Source organism: Salvelinus alpinus, chromosome 5, assembly GCF_045679555.1.
Source record: "Salvelinus alpinus chromosome 5, SLU_Salpinus.1, whole genome shotgun sequence".
Taxonomy (NCBI): Eukaryota; Metazoa; Chordata; class Actinopteri; order Salmoniformes; family Salmonidae; genus Salvelinus; species Salvelinus alpinus.
This window is the reverse complement of record NC_092090.1, coordinates 3,700,750-3,715,070: the sequence shown is the minus strand read 5'-3', so window position 1 is coordinate 3,715,070 and position 14,321 is coordinate 3,700,750. Positions and strand designations below refer to the sequence as shown.

The window sequence follows — 14,321 nt, the reverse complement described above, 5'->3', positions numbered from 1 at the left end:
TGTCCCCCTCTCCACTCCCCTGTCCCCCTTTCCACTCCCCTGTCCCCTCCTCTCTCCACTGTCCCTCTGTCCTGTCCCCCTCTCCCATCCCTCTTCCCTCTCCCCTGTCCCCCTCTCCCATCCCCTGTCCCTCTTTCCACTCCCCTGTCCCCTCCTCTCTCCCCTGTCCCCTACTCTCTCCCCTGTCCCCCTCTCCCATCCCCCTCTCCCATCCCCTGTCCCTTTGTCCCCTCCTCTCTCCCTTGTCCCCTCCTCTCTCCCCTGTCCCCTCCACTCTCCCCTCCTCTCTCCCCTGTCCCCTCCTCTCTCCCCGTCCACTCCTCTCTCCCTCGTCCACTCCTCTCTCCCCCGTCCCCTCCCCCCTCCTCTCTCCCCTGTCCCCTCCTCTCTCCCCTCTCTCCCCCGTCTTCCTCTGATGAAGATAAAGGCTCTTTACCAGTGACGTTCTGCGTTGCCGCGGGTGATTTGGAACGATGAGTCACTCTTAAATGTGTGACAGAGACAGAGCCCTGGTCATGTCACAGGACCACAGGTAGTTAACTACTGACGACAGCGCTAGTGTGTGTGTGTGTGTGTGTGTGTGTGTGTGGCTGCAGAGACAGAGGCCAGGTCATGTCACAGAACCACAGGTAGTTAACTACTGACGACAGCACTAGTGTGTGACGGTGTGTGTGTGTGTGTGTGTGTGTGTGTGTGTGTGTGTGTGTGTGTGTGTGTGTGTGTGTGTGTGTGTGTGTGTGTGTGTGTGTGTGTGTGTGTGTGTGTGTGTGTGTGTGTGTGTGTGTGTGTGTGTGTGTGTGTGTGTGAGGCTGCAGGGACAGAGACCAGGTCATGTCACAAGACCACAGGTAGTTAACTACTGACGACAACACTGTGTGTGTGTGAGTGTGTGTGTGAGGCTGCAGAGACCAGGTCACATCACCAGACCACAGGACAGAACACGGGTAATTAGCTAATGTGATGGACGTCATGCTGCTGACTTAACAATAGGCCTTCCTATTCCTCCCTGACAGCCAGACTGGATCAATAGGCCTTCCTATTCCTCCCTGACAGCCAGACTGGATCAATAGGTCTTCCTATTCCTCCCTCACAGCCAGACTGGATCAATAGGCCTTCCTATTCCTCCCTGACAGCCAGACTGGATCAATAGGCCTTCCTATTCCTCCCTGACAGCCAGACTGGATCAATAGGCCTTCCTATTCCTCCCACGCAGCCAGACTGGGTCAATAGGCCTTCCTATTCCTCCCTGACAGCCAGACTGGATCAATAGGCCTTCCTATTCCTCCCTGACAGCCAGACTGGATCAATAGGCCTTCCTATTCCTCCCTGACAGCCAGACTGGATCAATAGGCCTTCCTATTCCTCCCTGACAGCCAGACTGGATCAATAGGCCTTCCTATTCCTCCCTGACAGCCAGACTGGATCAATAGGCCTTCCTATTCCTCCCTGACAGCCAGACTGGATCAATAGGCCTTCCTATTCCTCCCTGACAGCCAGACTGGATCAATAGGCCTTCCTATTCCTCCCTGACAGCCAGACTGGATCAATAGGCCTTCCTTTTCCTCCCTGACAGCCAGACTGGATCAATAGGTCTTCATATTCCTCCCTGACAGCCAGACTGGATCAATAGGCCTTCCTCTTCCTCCCTCACAGCCAGACTGGATCAATAGGCCTTCCTATTCCTCCCTGACAGCCAGACTGGATCAATAGGCCTTCCTATTCCTCCCTCACAGCCAGACTGGATCAATAGGCCTTCCTATTCCTCCCTGACAGCCAGACTGGATCAATAGGCCTTCCTATTCCTCCCTGACAGCCAGACTGGATCAATAGGCCTTCCTATTCCTCCCTCACAGCCAGACTGGATCAATAGGCCTTCCTATTCCTCCCTCACAGCCAGACTGGATCAATAGGCCTTCCTATTCCTCCCTGACAGCCAGACTGGATCAATAGGCCTTCCTATTCCTCCCTGACAGCCAGACTGGATCAATAGGCCTTCCTATTCCTCCCTGACAGCCAGACTGGATCAATAGGCCTTCCTATTCCTCCCACGCAGCCAGACTGGATCAATAGGCCTTCCTATTCCTCCCACGCAGCCAGACTGGATCAATAGGCCTTCCTATTCCTCCCTGACAGCCAGACTGGATCAATAGGCCTTCCTATTCCTCCCTGACAGCCAGACTGGATCAATAGGCCTTCCTATTCCTCCCTGACAGCCAGACTGGATCAATAGGCCTTCCTATTCCTCCCTGACAGCCAGACTGGATCAATAGGCCTTCCTATTCCTCCCTGACAGCCAGACTGGATCAATAGGCCTTCCTATTCCTCCCTGACAGCCAGACTGGATGAATAGGCCTTCCTATTCCTCCCTCACAGCCAGACTGGATCAATAGGCCTTCCTATTCCTCCCTGACAGCCAGACTGGATCAATAGGCCTTCCTATTCCTCACTGACAGCCAGACTGGATCAATAGGCCTTCCTATTCCTCCCTGACAGCCAGACTGGATCAATAGGCCTTCCTATTCCTCCCTGACAGCCAGACTGGATCAATAGGCCTTCCTATTCCTCCCTGACAGCCAGACTGGATCAATAGGCCTTCCTATTCCTCCCTCACAGCCAGACTGGATCTGAACAATACGTCTACCTTTTCCTCCTCCTGTGAAAGGTTACCAATCCCCATGGGTTACACCAACAGCAGTAAGGGGATAGGGGTGTTTCAGCCTCATATTCAGCAGCTCAATCCACTCTCAAATAACCTGGCGTTTCACCCCAGGACGAGGGAGAGGAGGAGAGGAGGAGGGAGGGAGAGGAGGAGGGGGGGGGGGGGGGTAGGGTAAGGAGGGAGAGGAGGGAGAGGAGGAAAGGAAGGGGGAGGGTAAGAAGGGAGAGGAGGGAAGGAGGAGGGAGAGGAGGGGGGGAGAGGTGGAGGGGAAGGAGGAGGAGGGAGAGGAGAGGGAAGGAAGGCATGAAGGAGGGAGGGAGGGGATCAGGGAGGGAGAGACATCCTGGTGCAGTGGCAGCTGGTGAAATGGAGAGGCTCCTGGTGCAGTGGCAGCTGGTGAAATGGAGAGGCTCCTGGTGCAGTGGCAGCTGGTGAAATGGAGAGACTCCTGGTGCAGTGGCAGCTGGTGAAATGGAGAGACTCCTGGTGCAGTGGCAGCTGGTGAAATGGAAAGGCTCCTGGTGCAGTGGCAGCTGGTGAAATGGAGAGACTCCTGGTGCAGTGGCAGGCAGTGAAATGGAGAGGCTCCTGGTGCAGTGGCAGGCAGTGAAATGGAGAGGCTCCTGGTGCAGTGGCAGCTGGTGAAATGGAGAGACTCCTGGTGCAGTGACAGCTGGTGAAATGGAGAGACTCCTGGTGCAGTGACAGCTGGTGAAATGGAGAGACTCCTGGTGCAGTGGCAGCTGGTGAAATGGAGAGGCTCCTGGTGCAGTGGCAGCTGGTGAAATGGAGAGGCTCCTGGTGCAGTGGCAGCTGGTGAAACGGAGTGGCTCCTGGTGCAGTGGCAGCTGGTGAAAGGAGAGGCTCCTGGTGCAGTGGCAGCTGGTGAAATGGAGAGACTCCTGGTGCAGTGGCAGCTGGTGAAATGGAGAGACTCCTGGTGCAGTGGCAGCTGGTGAAAAGGAGAGGCTCCTGGTGCAGTGGCAGCTGGTGAAAAGGAGAGGCTCCTGGTGCAGTGGCAGCTGGTGAAATGGAAAGGCTCCTGGTGCAGTGGCAGCTGGTGAAATGGAGAGACTCCTGGTGCAGTGGCAGGCAGTGAAATGGAGAGGCTCCTGGTGCAGTGGCAGGCAGTGAAATGGAGAGGCTCCTGGTGCAGTGGCAGCTGGTGAAATGGAGAGACTCCTGGTGCAGTGACAGCTGGTGAAATGGAGAGACTCCTGGTGCAGTGACAGCTGGTGAAATGGAGAGACTCCTGGTGCAGTGGCAGCTGGTGAAATGGAGAGGCTCCTGGTGCAGTGGCAGCTGGTGAAATGGAGAGGCTCCTGGTGCAGTGGCAGCTGGTGAAACGGAGTGGCTCCTGGTGCAGTGGCAGCTGGTGAAAGGAGAGGCTCCTGGTGCAGTGGCAGCTGGTGAAATGGAGAGACTCCTGGTGCAGTGGCAGCTGGTGAAATGGAGAGACTCCTGGTGCAGTGGCAGCTGGTGAAATGGAGAGGCTCCTGGTGCAGTGGCAGCTGGTGAAATGGAGAGGCTCCTGGTGCAGTGGCAGCTTGTGAAATGGAGAGACTCCTGGTGCAGTGGCAGCTGGTGAAATGGAGAGACTCCTGGTGCAGTGGCAGCTGGTGAAAAGGAGAGGCTCCTGGTGCAGTGGCAGCTGGTGAAATGGAGAGGCTCCTGGTGCAGTGGCAGCTGGTGAAATGGAGAGGCTCCTGGTGCAGTGGCAGCTGGTGAAAAGGAGAGGCTCCTGGTGCAGTGGCAGCTGGTGAAAAGGAGAGGCTCCTGGTGCAGTGGCAGCTGGTGAAATGGAGAGGCTCCTGGTGCAGTGGCAGCTGGTGAAAAGGAGAGGCTCCTGGTGCAGTGGCAGCTGGTGAAATGGAGAGACTCCTGGTGCAGTGGCAGCTGGTGAAAAGGAGAGGCTCCTGGTGCAGTGGCAGCTGGTGAAATGGAGAGGCTCCTGGTGCAGTGGCAGCTGGTGAAATGGAGAGACTCCTGGTGCAGTGGCAGCTGGTGAAATGGAGAGTCTCCTGGTGCAGTGGCAGCTGGTGAAATGGAGAGACTCCTGGTGCAGTGGCAGCTGGTGAAATGGAGAGGCTCCTGGTGCAGTGGCAGCTGGTGAAATGGAGAGGCTCCTGGTGCAGTGGCAGCTGGTGAAATGGAGAGGCTCCTGGTGCAGTGGCAGCTGGTGAAATAGAGAGGCTCCTGGTGCAGTGGCAGCTGGTGAAATGGAGAGACTCCTGGTGCAGTGGCAGCTGGTGAAATGGAGAGGCTCCTGGTGCAGTGGCAGCTGGTGAAATGGAGAGGCTCCTGGTGCAGTGGCAGCTGGTGAAATGGAGAGGCTCCTGGTGCAGTGGCAGCTGGTGAAATGGAGAGGCTCCTGGTGCAGTGGCAGGCGGTGAAATGGAGAGACTCCTGGTGCAGTGGCAGCTGGTGAAAAGGAGAGGCTCCTGCTGCAGTGGCAGGCGGTGAAATGGAGAGACTCCTGGTGCAGTGGCAGGCGGTGAAATGGAGAGACTCCTGGTGCAGTGGCAGCTGGTGAAACGGAGAGGCTAACACACTATTTGTGACAGGTCCTTCATTGGTTTTTGTCTGTACAGCTGATGAAGGGGAAATGCACCCTATTCCCTATGTAGTGAACTACTATTGACCAAGACCCACATGTAAAAGGATGCCATTTGGGATGCACACTATAACAACCCACAGCAGCAATTACCTTCTCTGCTCCAAGGGCTTCACTTCTCTATCCCTTATTTTCCATTCTTCTCTCTCTCCTCTCCCTCTCTCTCCTCTCCCTCTCTCCTCTCCCTCTTTCTCCCTTCTTCTCTCCCTCTCTCTCCCTTCTTCTCTCCCCCCTCTCTCTCCCTCTTCCCTTCTCTCCATTTCTCTCCTCCCTCCCTCCTCTCCCTGTGGTGCTGAGACATAAGACCTGGTTACTGGGTCCACTGTGGTGCTGAGACATAAGGTCTGGTTACTGGGACCACTGTGGTGCTGAGACATAAGGTCTGGTTACTGGGTCCACTGTGGTGCTGAGACATAAGGTCTGGTTACTGGGTCCACTGTGGTGCTGAGACATAAGGTCTGGTTACTGGGTCCACTGTGGTGCTGAGACATAAGGTCTGGTTACTGGGTCCACTGTGGTGCTGAGACATAAGGTCTGGTTACTGGGTCCACTGTGGTGCTGAGACATAAGGTCTGGTTACTGGGTCCACTGTGGTGCTGAGACATAAGGTCTGGTTACTGGGTCCACTGTGGTGCTGAGACATAAGGTCTGGTTACTGGGTCCACTGTGGTGCTGAGACATAAGGTCTGGTTACTGGGTCCACTGTGGTGCTGAGACATAAGGTCTGGTTACTGGGTCCACTGTGGTGCTGAGACATAAGGTCTGGTTACTGGGTCCACTGTGGTGCTGAGACATAAGGTCTGGTTACTGGGTCCACTGTGGTGCTGAGACATAAGGTCTGGTTACTGGGTCCACTGTGGTGCTGAGACATAAGGTCTGGTTACTGGGTCCACTGTGGTGCTGAGACATAAGGTCTGGTTACTGGGTCCACTGTGGTGCTGAGACATAAGGTCTGGTTACTGGGTCCACTGTGGTGCTGAGACATAAGGTCTGGTTACTGGGTCCACTGTGGTGCTGAGACATAAGGTCTGGTTACTGGGTCCACTGTGGTGCTGAGACATAAGGTCTGGTTACTGGGTCCACTGTGGTGCTGAGACATAAGGTCTGGTTACTGGGTCCACTGTGGTGCTGAGACATAAGGTCTGGTTACTGGGTCCACTGTGGTGCTGAGACATAAGGTCTGGTTACTGGGTCCACTGTGTCTGAATCACCTTAGTGTCTGAATCACCTTAATGTCTGAATCACCTTAGTGTCTGAATCACCTTAGTGTCTGAATCACCTTAGTGTCTGAATCGCCTTAGTGTCTGAATCGCCTTAGTGTCTGAATCACCTTAGTGTCTGAATCGCCTTAGTGTCTGAATCGCCTTAGTGTCTGAATCGCCTTAGTGTCTGAATCACCTTAGTGTCTGAATCACCTTAGTGTCTGAATCACCTTAGTGTCTGAATCGTCTTAGTGTCTGAATCACCTTAGTGTCTGAATCACCTTAGTGTCTGAATCACCTTAGTGTCTGAATCACCTTAGTGTCTGAATCGTCTTAGTGTCTGAATCACCTTAGTGTCTGAATCGTCTTAGTGTCTGAATCACCTTAGTGTCTGAATCGTCTTAGTGTCTGAATCACCTTAGTGTCTGAATCACCTTAGTGTCTGAATCACCTTAGTGTCTGAATTGAAGGTTTGAATATGCAGGTTTTGTCTGTCTCATTCTGTGATAATGATTTTTGACCAATGTGAGCATTATTTTGTGTGATCACATTGGTGTGACTGTTCGTATCTGTCTCTCAAATTTCAATAACACAATAGATAAAACATGAATTATCTCGCTCTTCCTCTCTCTCTCGCTCTTCCTCTCTCTCGCTCTTCCTCTCTCTCTCGCTCTTCCTCTCTCTCGCTCTTCCTCTCTCTCTCTCTCTCTCTCTCTCTCTCTCTCTCGCTCTTCCTCTCTCTCGCTCTTCCTCTCTCTCTCGCTCTTCCTCTCTCTCGCTCTTCCTCTCTCTCTCGCTCTTCCTCTCTCTCGCTCTTCCTCTCTCTCTCGCTCTTCCTCTCTCTCGCTCTTCCTCTTCCTCTCTCTCTCTCTCTCTCTCACTCTAATTCAATTCTCTCGCTCTCCTCCAGAGAGGTGGAAGGTGAGTTGGAGGTGGTGTGGGAGGCAGCGACCAGAGAGAACCAAAGGATTAGGGAGACCCTCCAGGACTCCAGCCCATCTCTCCCCTCCCTCAGCCCAGCCAGAGGGCACCATGGCAGGGGTCTGAGCGATGGACCCTCCCCCGGTTGGCTCTCCCACCCCCAGGATGAGGTGTTCTACGCCCGTCCGCACCCTGACAGCTCTGGCCCTCCTCCCTGCGTCTCGTCTCCCCAGAGCGGCGGCCGGCCCGGCCCTCACCACAGCCCTATGTTCGAGTCCGACTCGGACCAGCACCAGAACCCCTCCTCAGACGAGAGCGAGAAGAACGGCATGGACTTCTATTCTTAGTGTCCCTTTTGTATTGGTCTTACAGAATCAAATCAAATGTATTTATAAAGCCCTTCTTACATCAGCTGATATCTCAAAGTGCTGTACAGAAACCCAGCCTAAAACCCCAAACAGCAAGCAATACAGGTGTAGAAGCACGGTGGCTAAGAAAAACTCCCTAGAAAGGCCAAAACCTAGGAAGAAACCTAGAGAGGAACCAGGTTATGAATATCTGTTTTAGTAGCCTGGTCCCAGATCTGTTTTAGTAGCCTGGTTCCAGATCTGTTTTAGTAGCCTGGTCCCAGATCTCTTTTAGTAGCCTGGTCCCAGATCTCTTTTAGTAGCCTGGTCCCAGATCTGTTTTAGTAGCCTGGTCCCAGATCTCTTTTAGTAGCCTGGTCCCAGATCTCTTTTAGTAGCCTGGTCCCAGATCTCTTTTAGTAGCCTGGTCCCAGATCTGTTTTAGTAGCCTGGTCCCAGATCTCTTTTAGTAGCCTGGTCCCCGATCTGTTTTAGTAGCCTGGTCCCAGATCTCTTTTAGTAGCCTGGTCCCAGATCTCTTTTAGTGGCCTGGTCCCAGATCTGTTTTAGTAGCCTGGTCCCAGATCTGTTTTAGTAGCCTGGTCCCAGATCTGTTTCTGCTCTTGCTAACTGCATTGTTCATTGTCAAGCCAAACATGACAATTCCATAAGGAGTTGGCAGGAGACTAGAACCACCCTGGCACCAGGCTAGAAGACCAGGCTAGAACCACCCTGGCACCAGACTAGAAGACCAGGCTAGAACCACCCTGGCACCAGACTAGAAGACCAGGCTAGAACCACCCTGGCACCAGACTAGAAGACCAGGTCTGTATTGGTCAGACTAGAACACCCCTGGCACCAGGCTAGAAGACCAGGTCTGTATTGGTCAGACTAGAACCACCCTGGCACCAGACTAGAAGACCAGGTCTGTATTGGTCAGACTAGAACCACCCTGACACCAGGCTAGAAGACCAGGTCTGTATTGGTCAGACTAGAACCACCCTGGCACCAGACTAGAAGACCAGGTCTGTATTGGTCAGACTAGCACCACCCTGGCACCAGGCTAGAAGACCAGGTCTGTATTGGTCAGACTAGCACCACCCTGGGACCAGGCTAGAAGACCAGGTCTGTATTGGTCAGACTAGAACCACCCTGACACCAGACTAGAAGACCAGGTCTGTATTGGTCAGACTAGCACCACCCTGGCACCAGGCTAGAAGACCAGGTCTGTATTGGTCAGACTAGAACCACCCTGACACCAGACTAGAAGACCAGGTCTGTATTGGTCAGACTAGCACCACCCTGGCACCAGGCTAGAAGACCAGGTCTGTATTGATCAGACTAGAACCACCCTGACACCAGACTAGAAGACCAGGTCTGTATTGGTCAGACTAGAACCACCCTGGCACCAGACTAGAAGACCAGGTCTGTATTGATCAGACTAGAACCACCCTGACACCAGACTAGAAGACCAGGTCTGTATTGGTCAGACTAGAACCACCCTGGCACCAGACTAGAAGACCAGGTCTGTATTGGTCAGACTAGAACCACCCTGGCACCAGACTAGAAGACCAGGTCTGTATTGATCAGACTAGAACCACCCTGGCACCAGGCTAGAAGACCAGGTCTGTATTGGTCAGACTAGAACCACCCTGGCACCAGACTAGAAGACCAGGTCTGTATTGGTCAGACTAGAACCACCCTGGCACCAGGCTAGAAGACCAGGTCTGTATTGGTCAGACTAGAACCACCCTGGCACCAGACTAGAAGACCAGGTCTGTATTGGTCAGACTAGCACCACCCTGGCACCAGGCTAGAAGACCAGGTCTATATTGGTCAGACTAGAACCACCCTGGTACCAGGCTAGAAGACCAGGTCTGTATTGGTCAGACTAGCACCACCCTGGCACCAGACTAGAAGACCAGGTCTGTATTGATCAGACTAGAACCACCCTGACACCAGACTAGAAGACCAGGTCTGTATTGGTCAGACTAGAACCACCCTGACACCAGACTAGAAGACCAGGTCTGTATTGGTCAGACTAGAACCACCCTGACACCAGACTAGAAGACCAGGTCTGTATTGGTCAGACTAGCACCACCCTGGCACCAGGCTAGAAGACCAGGTCTGTATTGGTCAGACTAGAACCACCCTGGCACCAGACTAGAAGACCAGGTCTGTATTGGTCAGACTAGAACCACCCTGGCACCAGACTAGAAGACCAGGTCTGTATTGGTCAGACTAGCACACCCTGGCACCAGGCTAGAAGACCAGGTCTGTATTGGTCAGACTAGAACCACCCTGGCACCAGACTAGAAGACCAGGCTAGAACCACCCTGGCACCAGGCTAGAAGACCAGGTCTGTATTGGTCAGACTAGAACCACCCTGGCACCAGGCTAGAAGACCAGGTCTGTATTAGTCAGACTAGAACCACCCTGGCACCAGACTAGAAGACCAGGTCTGTATTGGTCAGACTAGAACCACCCTGGCACCAGACTAGAAGACCAGGTCTGTATTGGTCAGACTAGAACCACCCTGGCACCAGACTAGAAGACCAGGTCTGTATTGGTCAGACTAGAAACACCCTGACACCAGGCTAGAAGACCAGGTCTGTATTGGTCAGACTAGAACCACCCTGGCACCAGGCTAGAAGACCAGGTCTGTATTGGTCAGACTAGAACCACCCTGACACCAGACTAGAAGACCAGGTCTGTATTGGTCAGACTAGAACCACCCTGGCACCAGACTAGAAGACCAGGTCTGTATTGGTCAGACTAGCACCACCCTGGCACCAGGCTAGAAGACCAGGTCTGTATTGGTCAGACTAGAACCACCCTGGCACCAGACTAGAAGACCAGGCTAGAACCACCCTGACACCAGACTAGAAGACCAGACTAGAACCACCCTGGCACCAGGCTAGAAGACCAGGTCTGTATTGGTCAGACTAGCACCACCCTGGCACCAGGCTAGAAGACCAGGTCTGTATTGGTCAGACTAGAACCACCCTGGCACCAGGCTAGAAGACCAGGTCTGTATTGGTCAGACTAGAACCACCCTGGGACCAGGCTAGAAGACCAGGCTAGAACCACCCTGGCACCAGACTAGAAGACCAGGCTAGAACCACCCTGGCACCAGGCTAGAAGACCAGGTCTGTATTGATCAGACTAGAACCACCCTGACACCAGGCTAGAAGACCAGGTCTGTATTGGTCAGACTAGCACCACCCTGGCACCAGACTAGAAGACCAGGTCTGTATTGGTCAGACTAGAACCACCCTGGCACCAGACTAGAAGACCAGGTCTGTATTGGTCAGACTAGAACCACCCTGGCACCAGGCTAGAAGACCAGGTCTGTATTGGTCAGACTAGAACCACCCTGGTACCAGGCTAGAAGACCAGGCTAGAACCACCCTGGCACCAGACTAGAAGACCAGGTCTGTATTGGTCAGACTAGAACCACCCTGGCACCAGACTAGAAGACCAGGCTAGAACCACCCTGGCACCAGACTAGAAGACCAGGTCTGTATTGGTCAGACTAGAACCACCCTGGCACCAGGCTAGAAGACCAGGTCTGTATTGGTCAGACTAGAACCACCCTGGGACCAGGCTAGAAGACCAGGCTAGAACCACCCTGGCACCAGACTAGAAGACCAGGTCTGTATTGGTCAGACTAGCACCACCCTGGCACCAGGCTAGAAGACCAGGTCTGTATTGGTCAGACTAGAACCACCCTGGCACCAGACTAGAAGACCAGGCTAGAACCACCCTGACACCAGACTAGAAGACCAGGCTAGAACCACCCTGGCACCAGGCTAGAAGACCAGGTCTGTATTGGTCAGACTAGCACCACCCTGGCACCAGGCTAGAAGACCAGGTCTGTATTGGTCAGACTAGAACCACCCTGGGACCAGGCTAGAAGACCAGGCTAGAACCACCCTGGCACCAGACTAGAAGACCAGGTCTGTATCGGTCAGACTAGAACCACCCTGACACCAGACTAGAAGACCAGGTCTGTATTGGTCAGACTAGAACCACCCTGACACCAGACTAGAAGACCAGGTCTGTATTGGTCAGACTAGAACCACCCTGGCACCAGGCTAGGGTGGTTCTAGACTGTTCAAACATTTCCCAAGGCATTAACTTGATTTACAATATTAAAAACCAAGTCGTTTATTTACAAAGCTCTATTTTGAATGTTGTATGATCTCTGTGTTATTGAGTAGATTTGATACGTATGACTGACTCTGTGTCTCAATCAAACTGTATTTTACTGTGCGTCTATTAGCCAATCAAACATTCTATTGACATAACAATGAACTTAATTTATGTCACAATGGTTACTGTATGTCACAATCTAGCTCTTTACAAATAAATGTGTTTTCTTCTGTTCACCAGTGTCTTGTTCATCCATTTAACCGCAATTACCAGGCCTGTGTCCCAAATGACCCCCCTAGTCTCTAGGTAGTTAACTACGACCAGGACCCATAGTGAATAGGGTACCCTAGGTAGTTAACTATGACCAGGACCCATATTGAATAGAGTGCCCTATGTAGTTAACTACGACCAGGACCCATAGTGAATAGGGTGCCCTAGGTAGTTAACTACGACCAGGACCCATAGTGAATAGGGTGCCCTAGGTAGTTAACTACGACCAGGACCCATAGTGAATAGGGTGCCCTAGGTAGTTAACTACGACCAGGACCCATAGTGAATAGGGTGCCCTAGGTAGTTAACTATGACCAGGACCCATAGTGAATAGGCTGCCCTAGGTAATTAACTATGACCAGGACCCATAGTGAATAGGGTGCCCTAGGTAGTTAACTACGACCAGGACCCATAGTGAATAGGGTGCCCTAGGTAGTTAACTACGACCAGGACCCATAGTGAATAGGGTGCCCTAGGTAATTAACTATGACCAGGACCCATAGTGAATAGGGTGCCCTAGACAGTTAACTTCGACCAGGACCCATAGTGAATAGGGTGCCCTAGACAGTTAACTACGACCAGGACCCATAGTGAATAGGCTGCCCTAGGTAATTAACTATGACCAGGACCCATAGTGAATAGTGTGCCCTAGGTAGTTAACTACGACCAGGACCCATAGTGAATAGGGTGCCCTAGACAGTTAACTACGACCAGGAACCATAGTGAATAGGGTGCCCTAGGTAGTTAACTACGACCAGGACCCATAGTGAATAGTGTGCCCTAGGTAGTTAACTATGACCAGGACCCATAGTGAATAGGGTGCCCTAGGTAGTTAACTATGACCAGGACCCATAGTGAATAGGGTGCCCTAGGTAGTTAACTACGACCAGGACCCATAGTGAATAGGGTGCCCTAGGTAGTTAACTATGACCAGGACCCATAGTGAATAGGGTGCCCTAGGTAGTTAGCTACGACTAGGACCCATAGTGAATAGGGTGCCCTAGGTAGTTAGCTACGACCAGGACCCATATTGAATAGAGTGCCATTTGGGACAGTCTAGATTAGAGGTCGGCCGATTAATTGGGGCCGATTTCAAGTTTTCATAACAATCGGTAATCGACATTTTTGGACGCCGATTATATTGCACTCCACGAGGAGACTGCGTGGCAGGCTGACCACTTGTTACGCGAGTGCAGCAAGGAGCCAAGGTAAGTTGCTCGCTAGCATTAAACTTATCTTATAAAAAACAGTCAATCTTAACACAATCACTAGTTAACTACACATGGTTGATGATATTACTAGTTTATCTAGCGTGTCCTGCGTTGCATATAATCAATACGGTGCCTGTTAATTTATCATTGAATCACAGCCAACTTTGCCAAACAGGTGGTGATTTAACAAAAGCTCATTCACGGAAAAAGCACAATCGTTGCACCAATGAACCTAACCATAAACATCAATGCCTTTCTTAAAATCAATACACAAGTATATTTTTTTAAACCTGCATATTTAGTTAAAAGAAATTAATGTTTGCTGGCAATATTAACTAGGAAAATTGTGTCACTTCTCTTGCGTTCAGTGCAAGCAGAGTCAGGGTATTTGCAGCAGTTTGTGCCACCTGGCTCGTTGTGAACTGTGTGAAGATAATTTATTCCTAACAAAGAACGTAATTAATTTGCCAGAATTGTACATAATTATGACATAACATTGAAGGTTGTGCAATGTAACAGCAATATTTAGACTTAGGGTTGCCACCCGTTCGATAAAACCCGGAACGGTTCCGTATTTCACTGAAAGAATAAACGTTTTGTTTTCGAATTGGTGGTTTCCGGATTGGACCATATTAATGACCTAAGGCTCGTATTTATTATATTATAATTAAGTCTAGATATTTGATAGAGCAGTCTGACTGAGCGGTGGTAGGCAGCAGCAGGCTCGTAAGCATTCATTCAAACAGCACTTTACTGCGTTTGCCAGCAGCTCTTCGCTGTTTATGACTTCAAGCCTATCAACTCCCGAGATTAGGCTGGCAATACTATAGTGCCTATAAGAACATCCAATAGTCAAAGGTATATGAAATACAAAAGGTAGAGAGAGAAATAGTCCTTTAATTCCTATAATAACTACAACCTAAAACTTCTTACCTGGGAATA

At 51.7% G+C, this 14,321-nt stretch overlaps 1 protein-coding gene across 1 annotated transcript in view; it reads left to right on the top strand.

Annotated features, from left to right (window-relative positions):
* Positions 1–10,140, top strand: part of cep89 (centrosomal protein 89) — a 159,796-nt gene extending 149,656 nt beyond the window's left edge. Inside the window, exon 20 of the mRNA XM_071400389.1 lies at positions 7,386–10,140. Within this exon, the coding sequence (XP_071256490.1) occupies positions 7,386–7,743 (358 nt within the window). The 3' untranslated portion in view covers positions 7,744–10,140. The remainder of the gene's footprint in view (positions 1–7,385) is intronic.
* Positions 10,141–14,321: the final 4,181 nt, after the last annotated feature.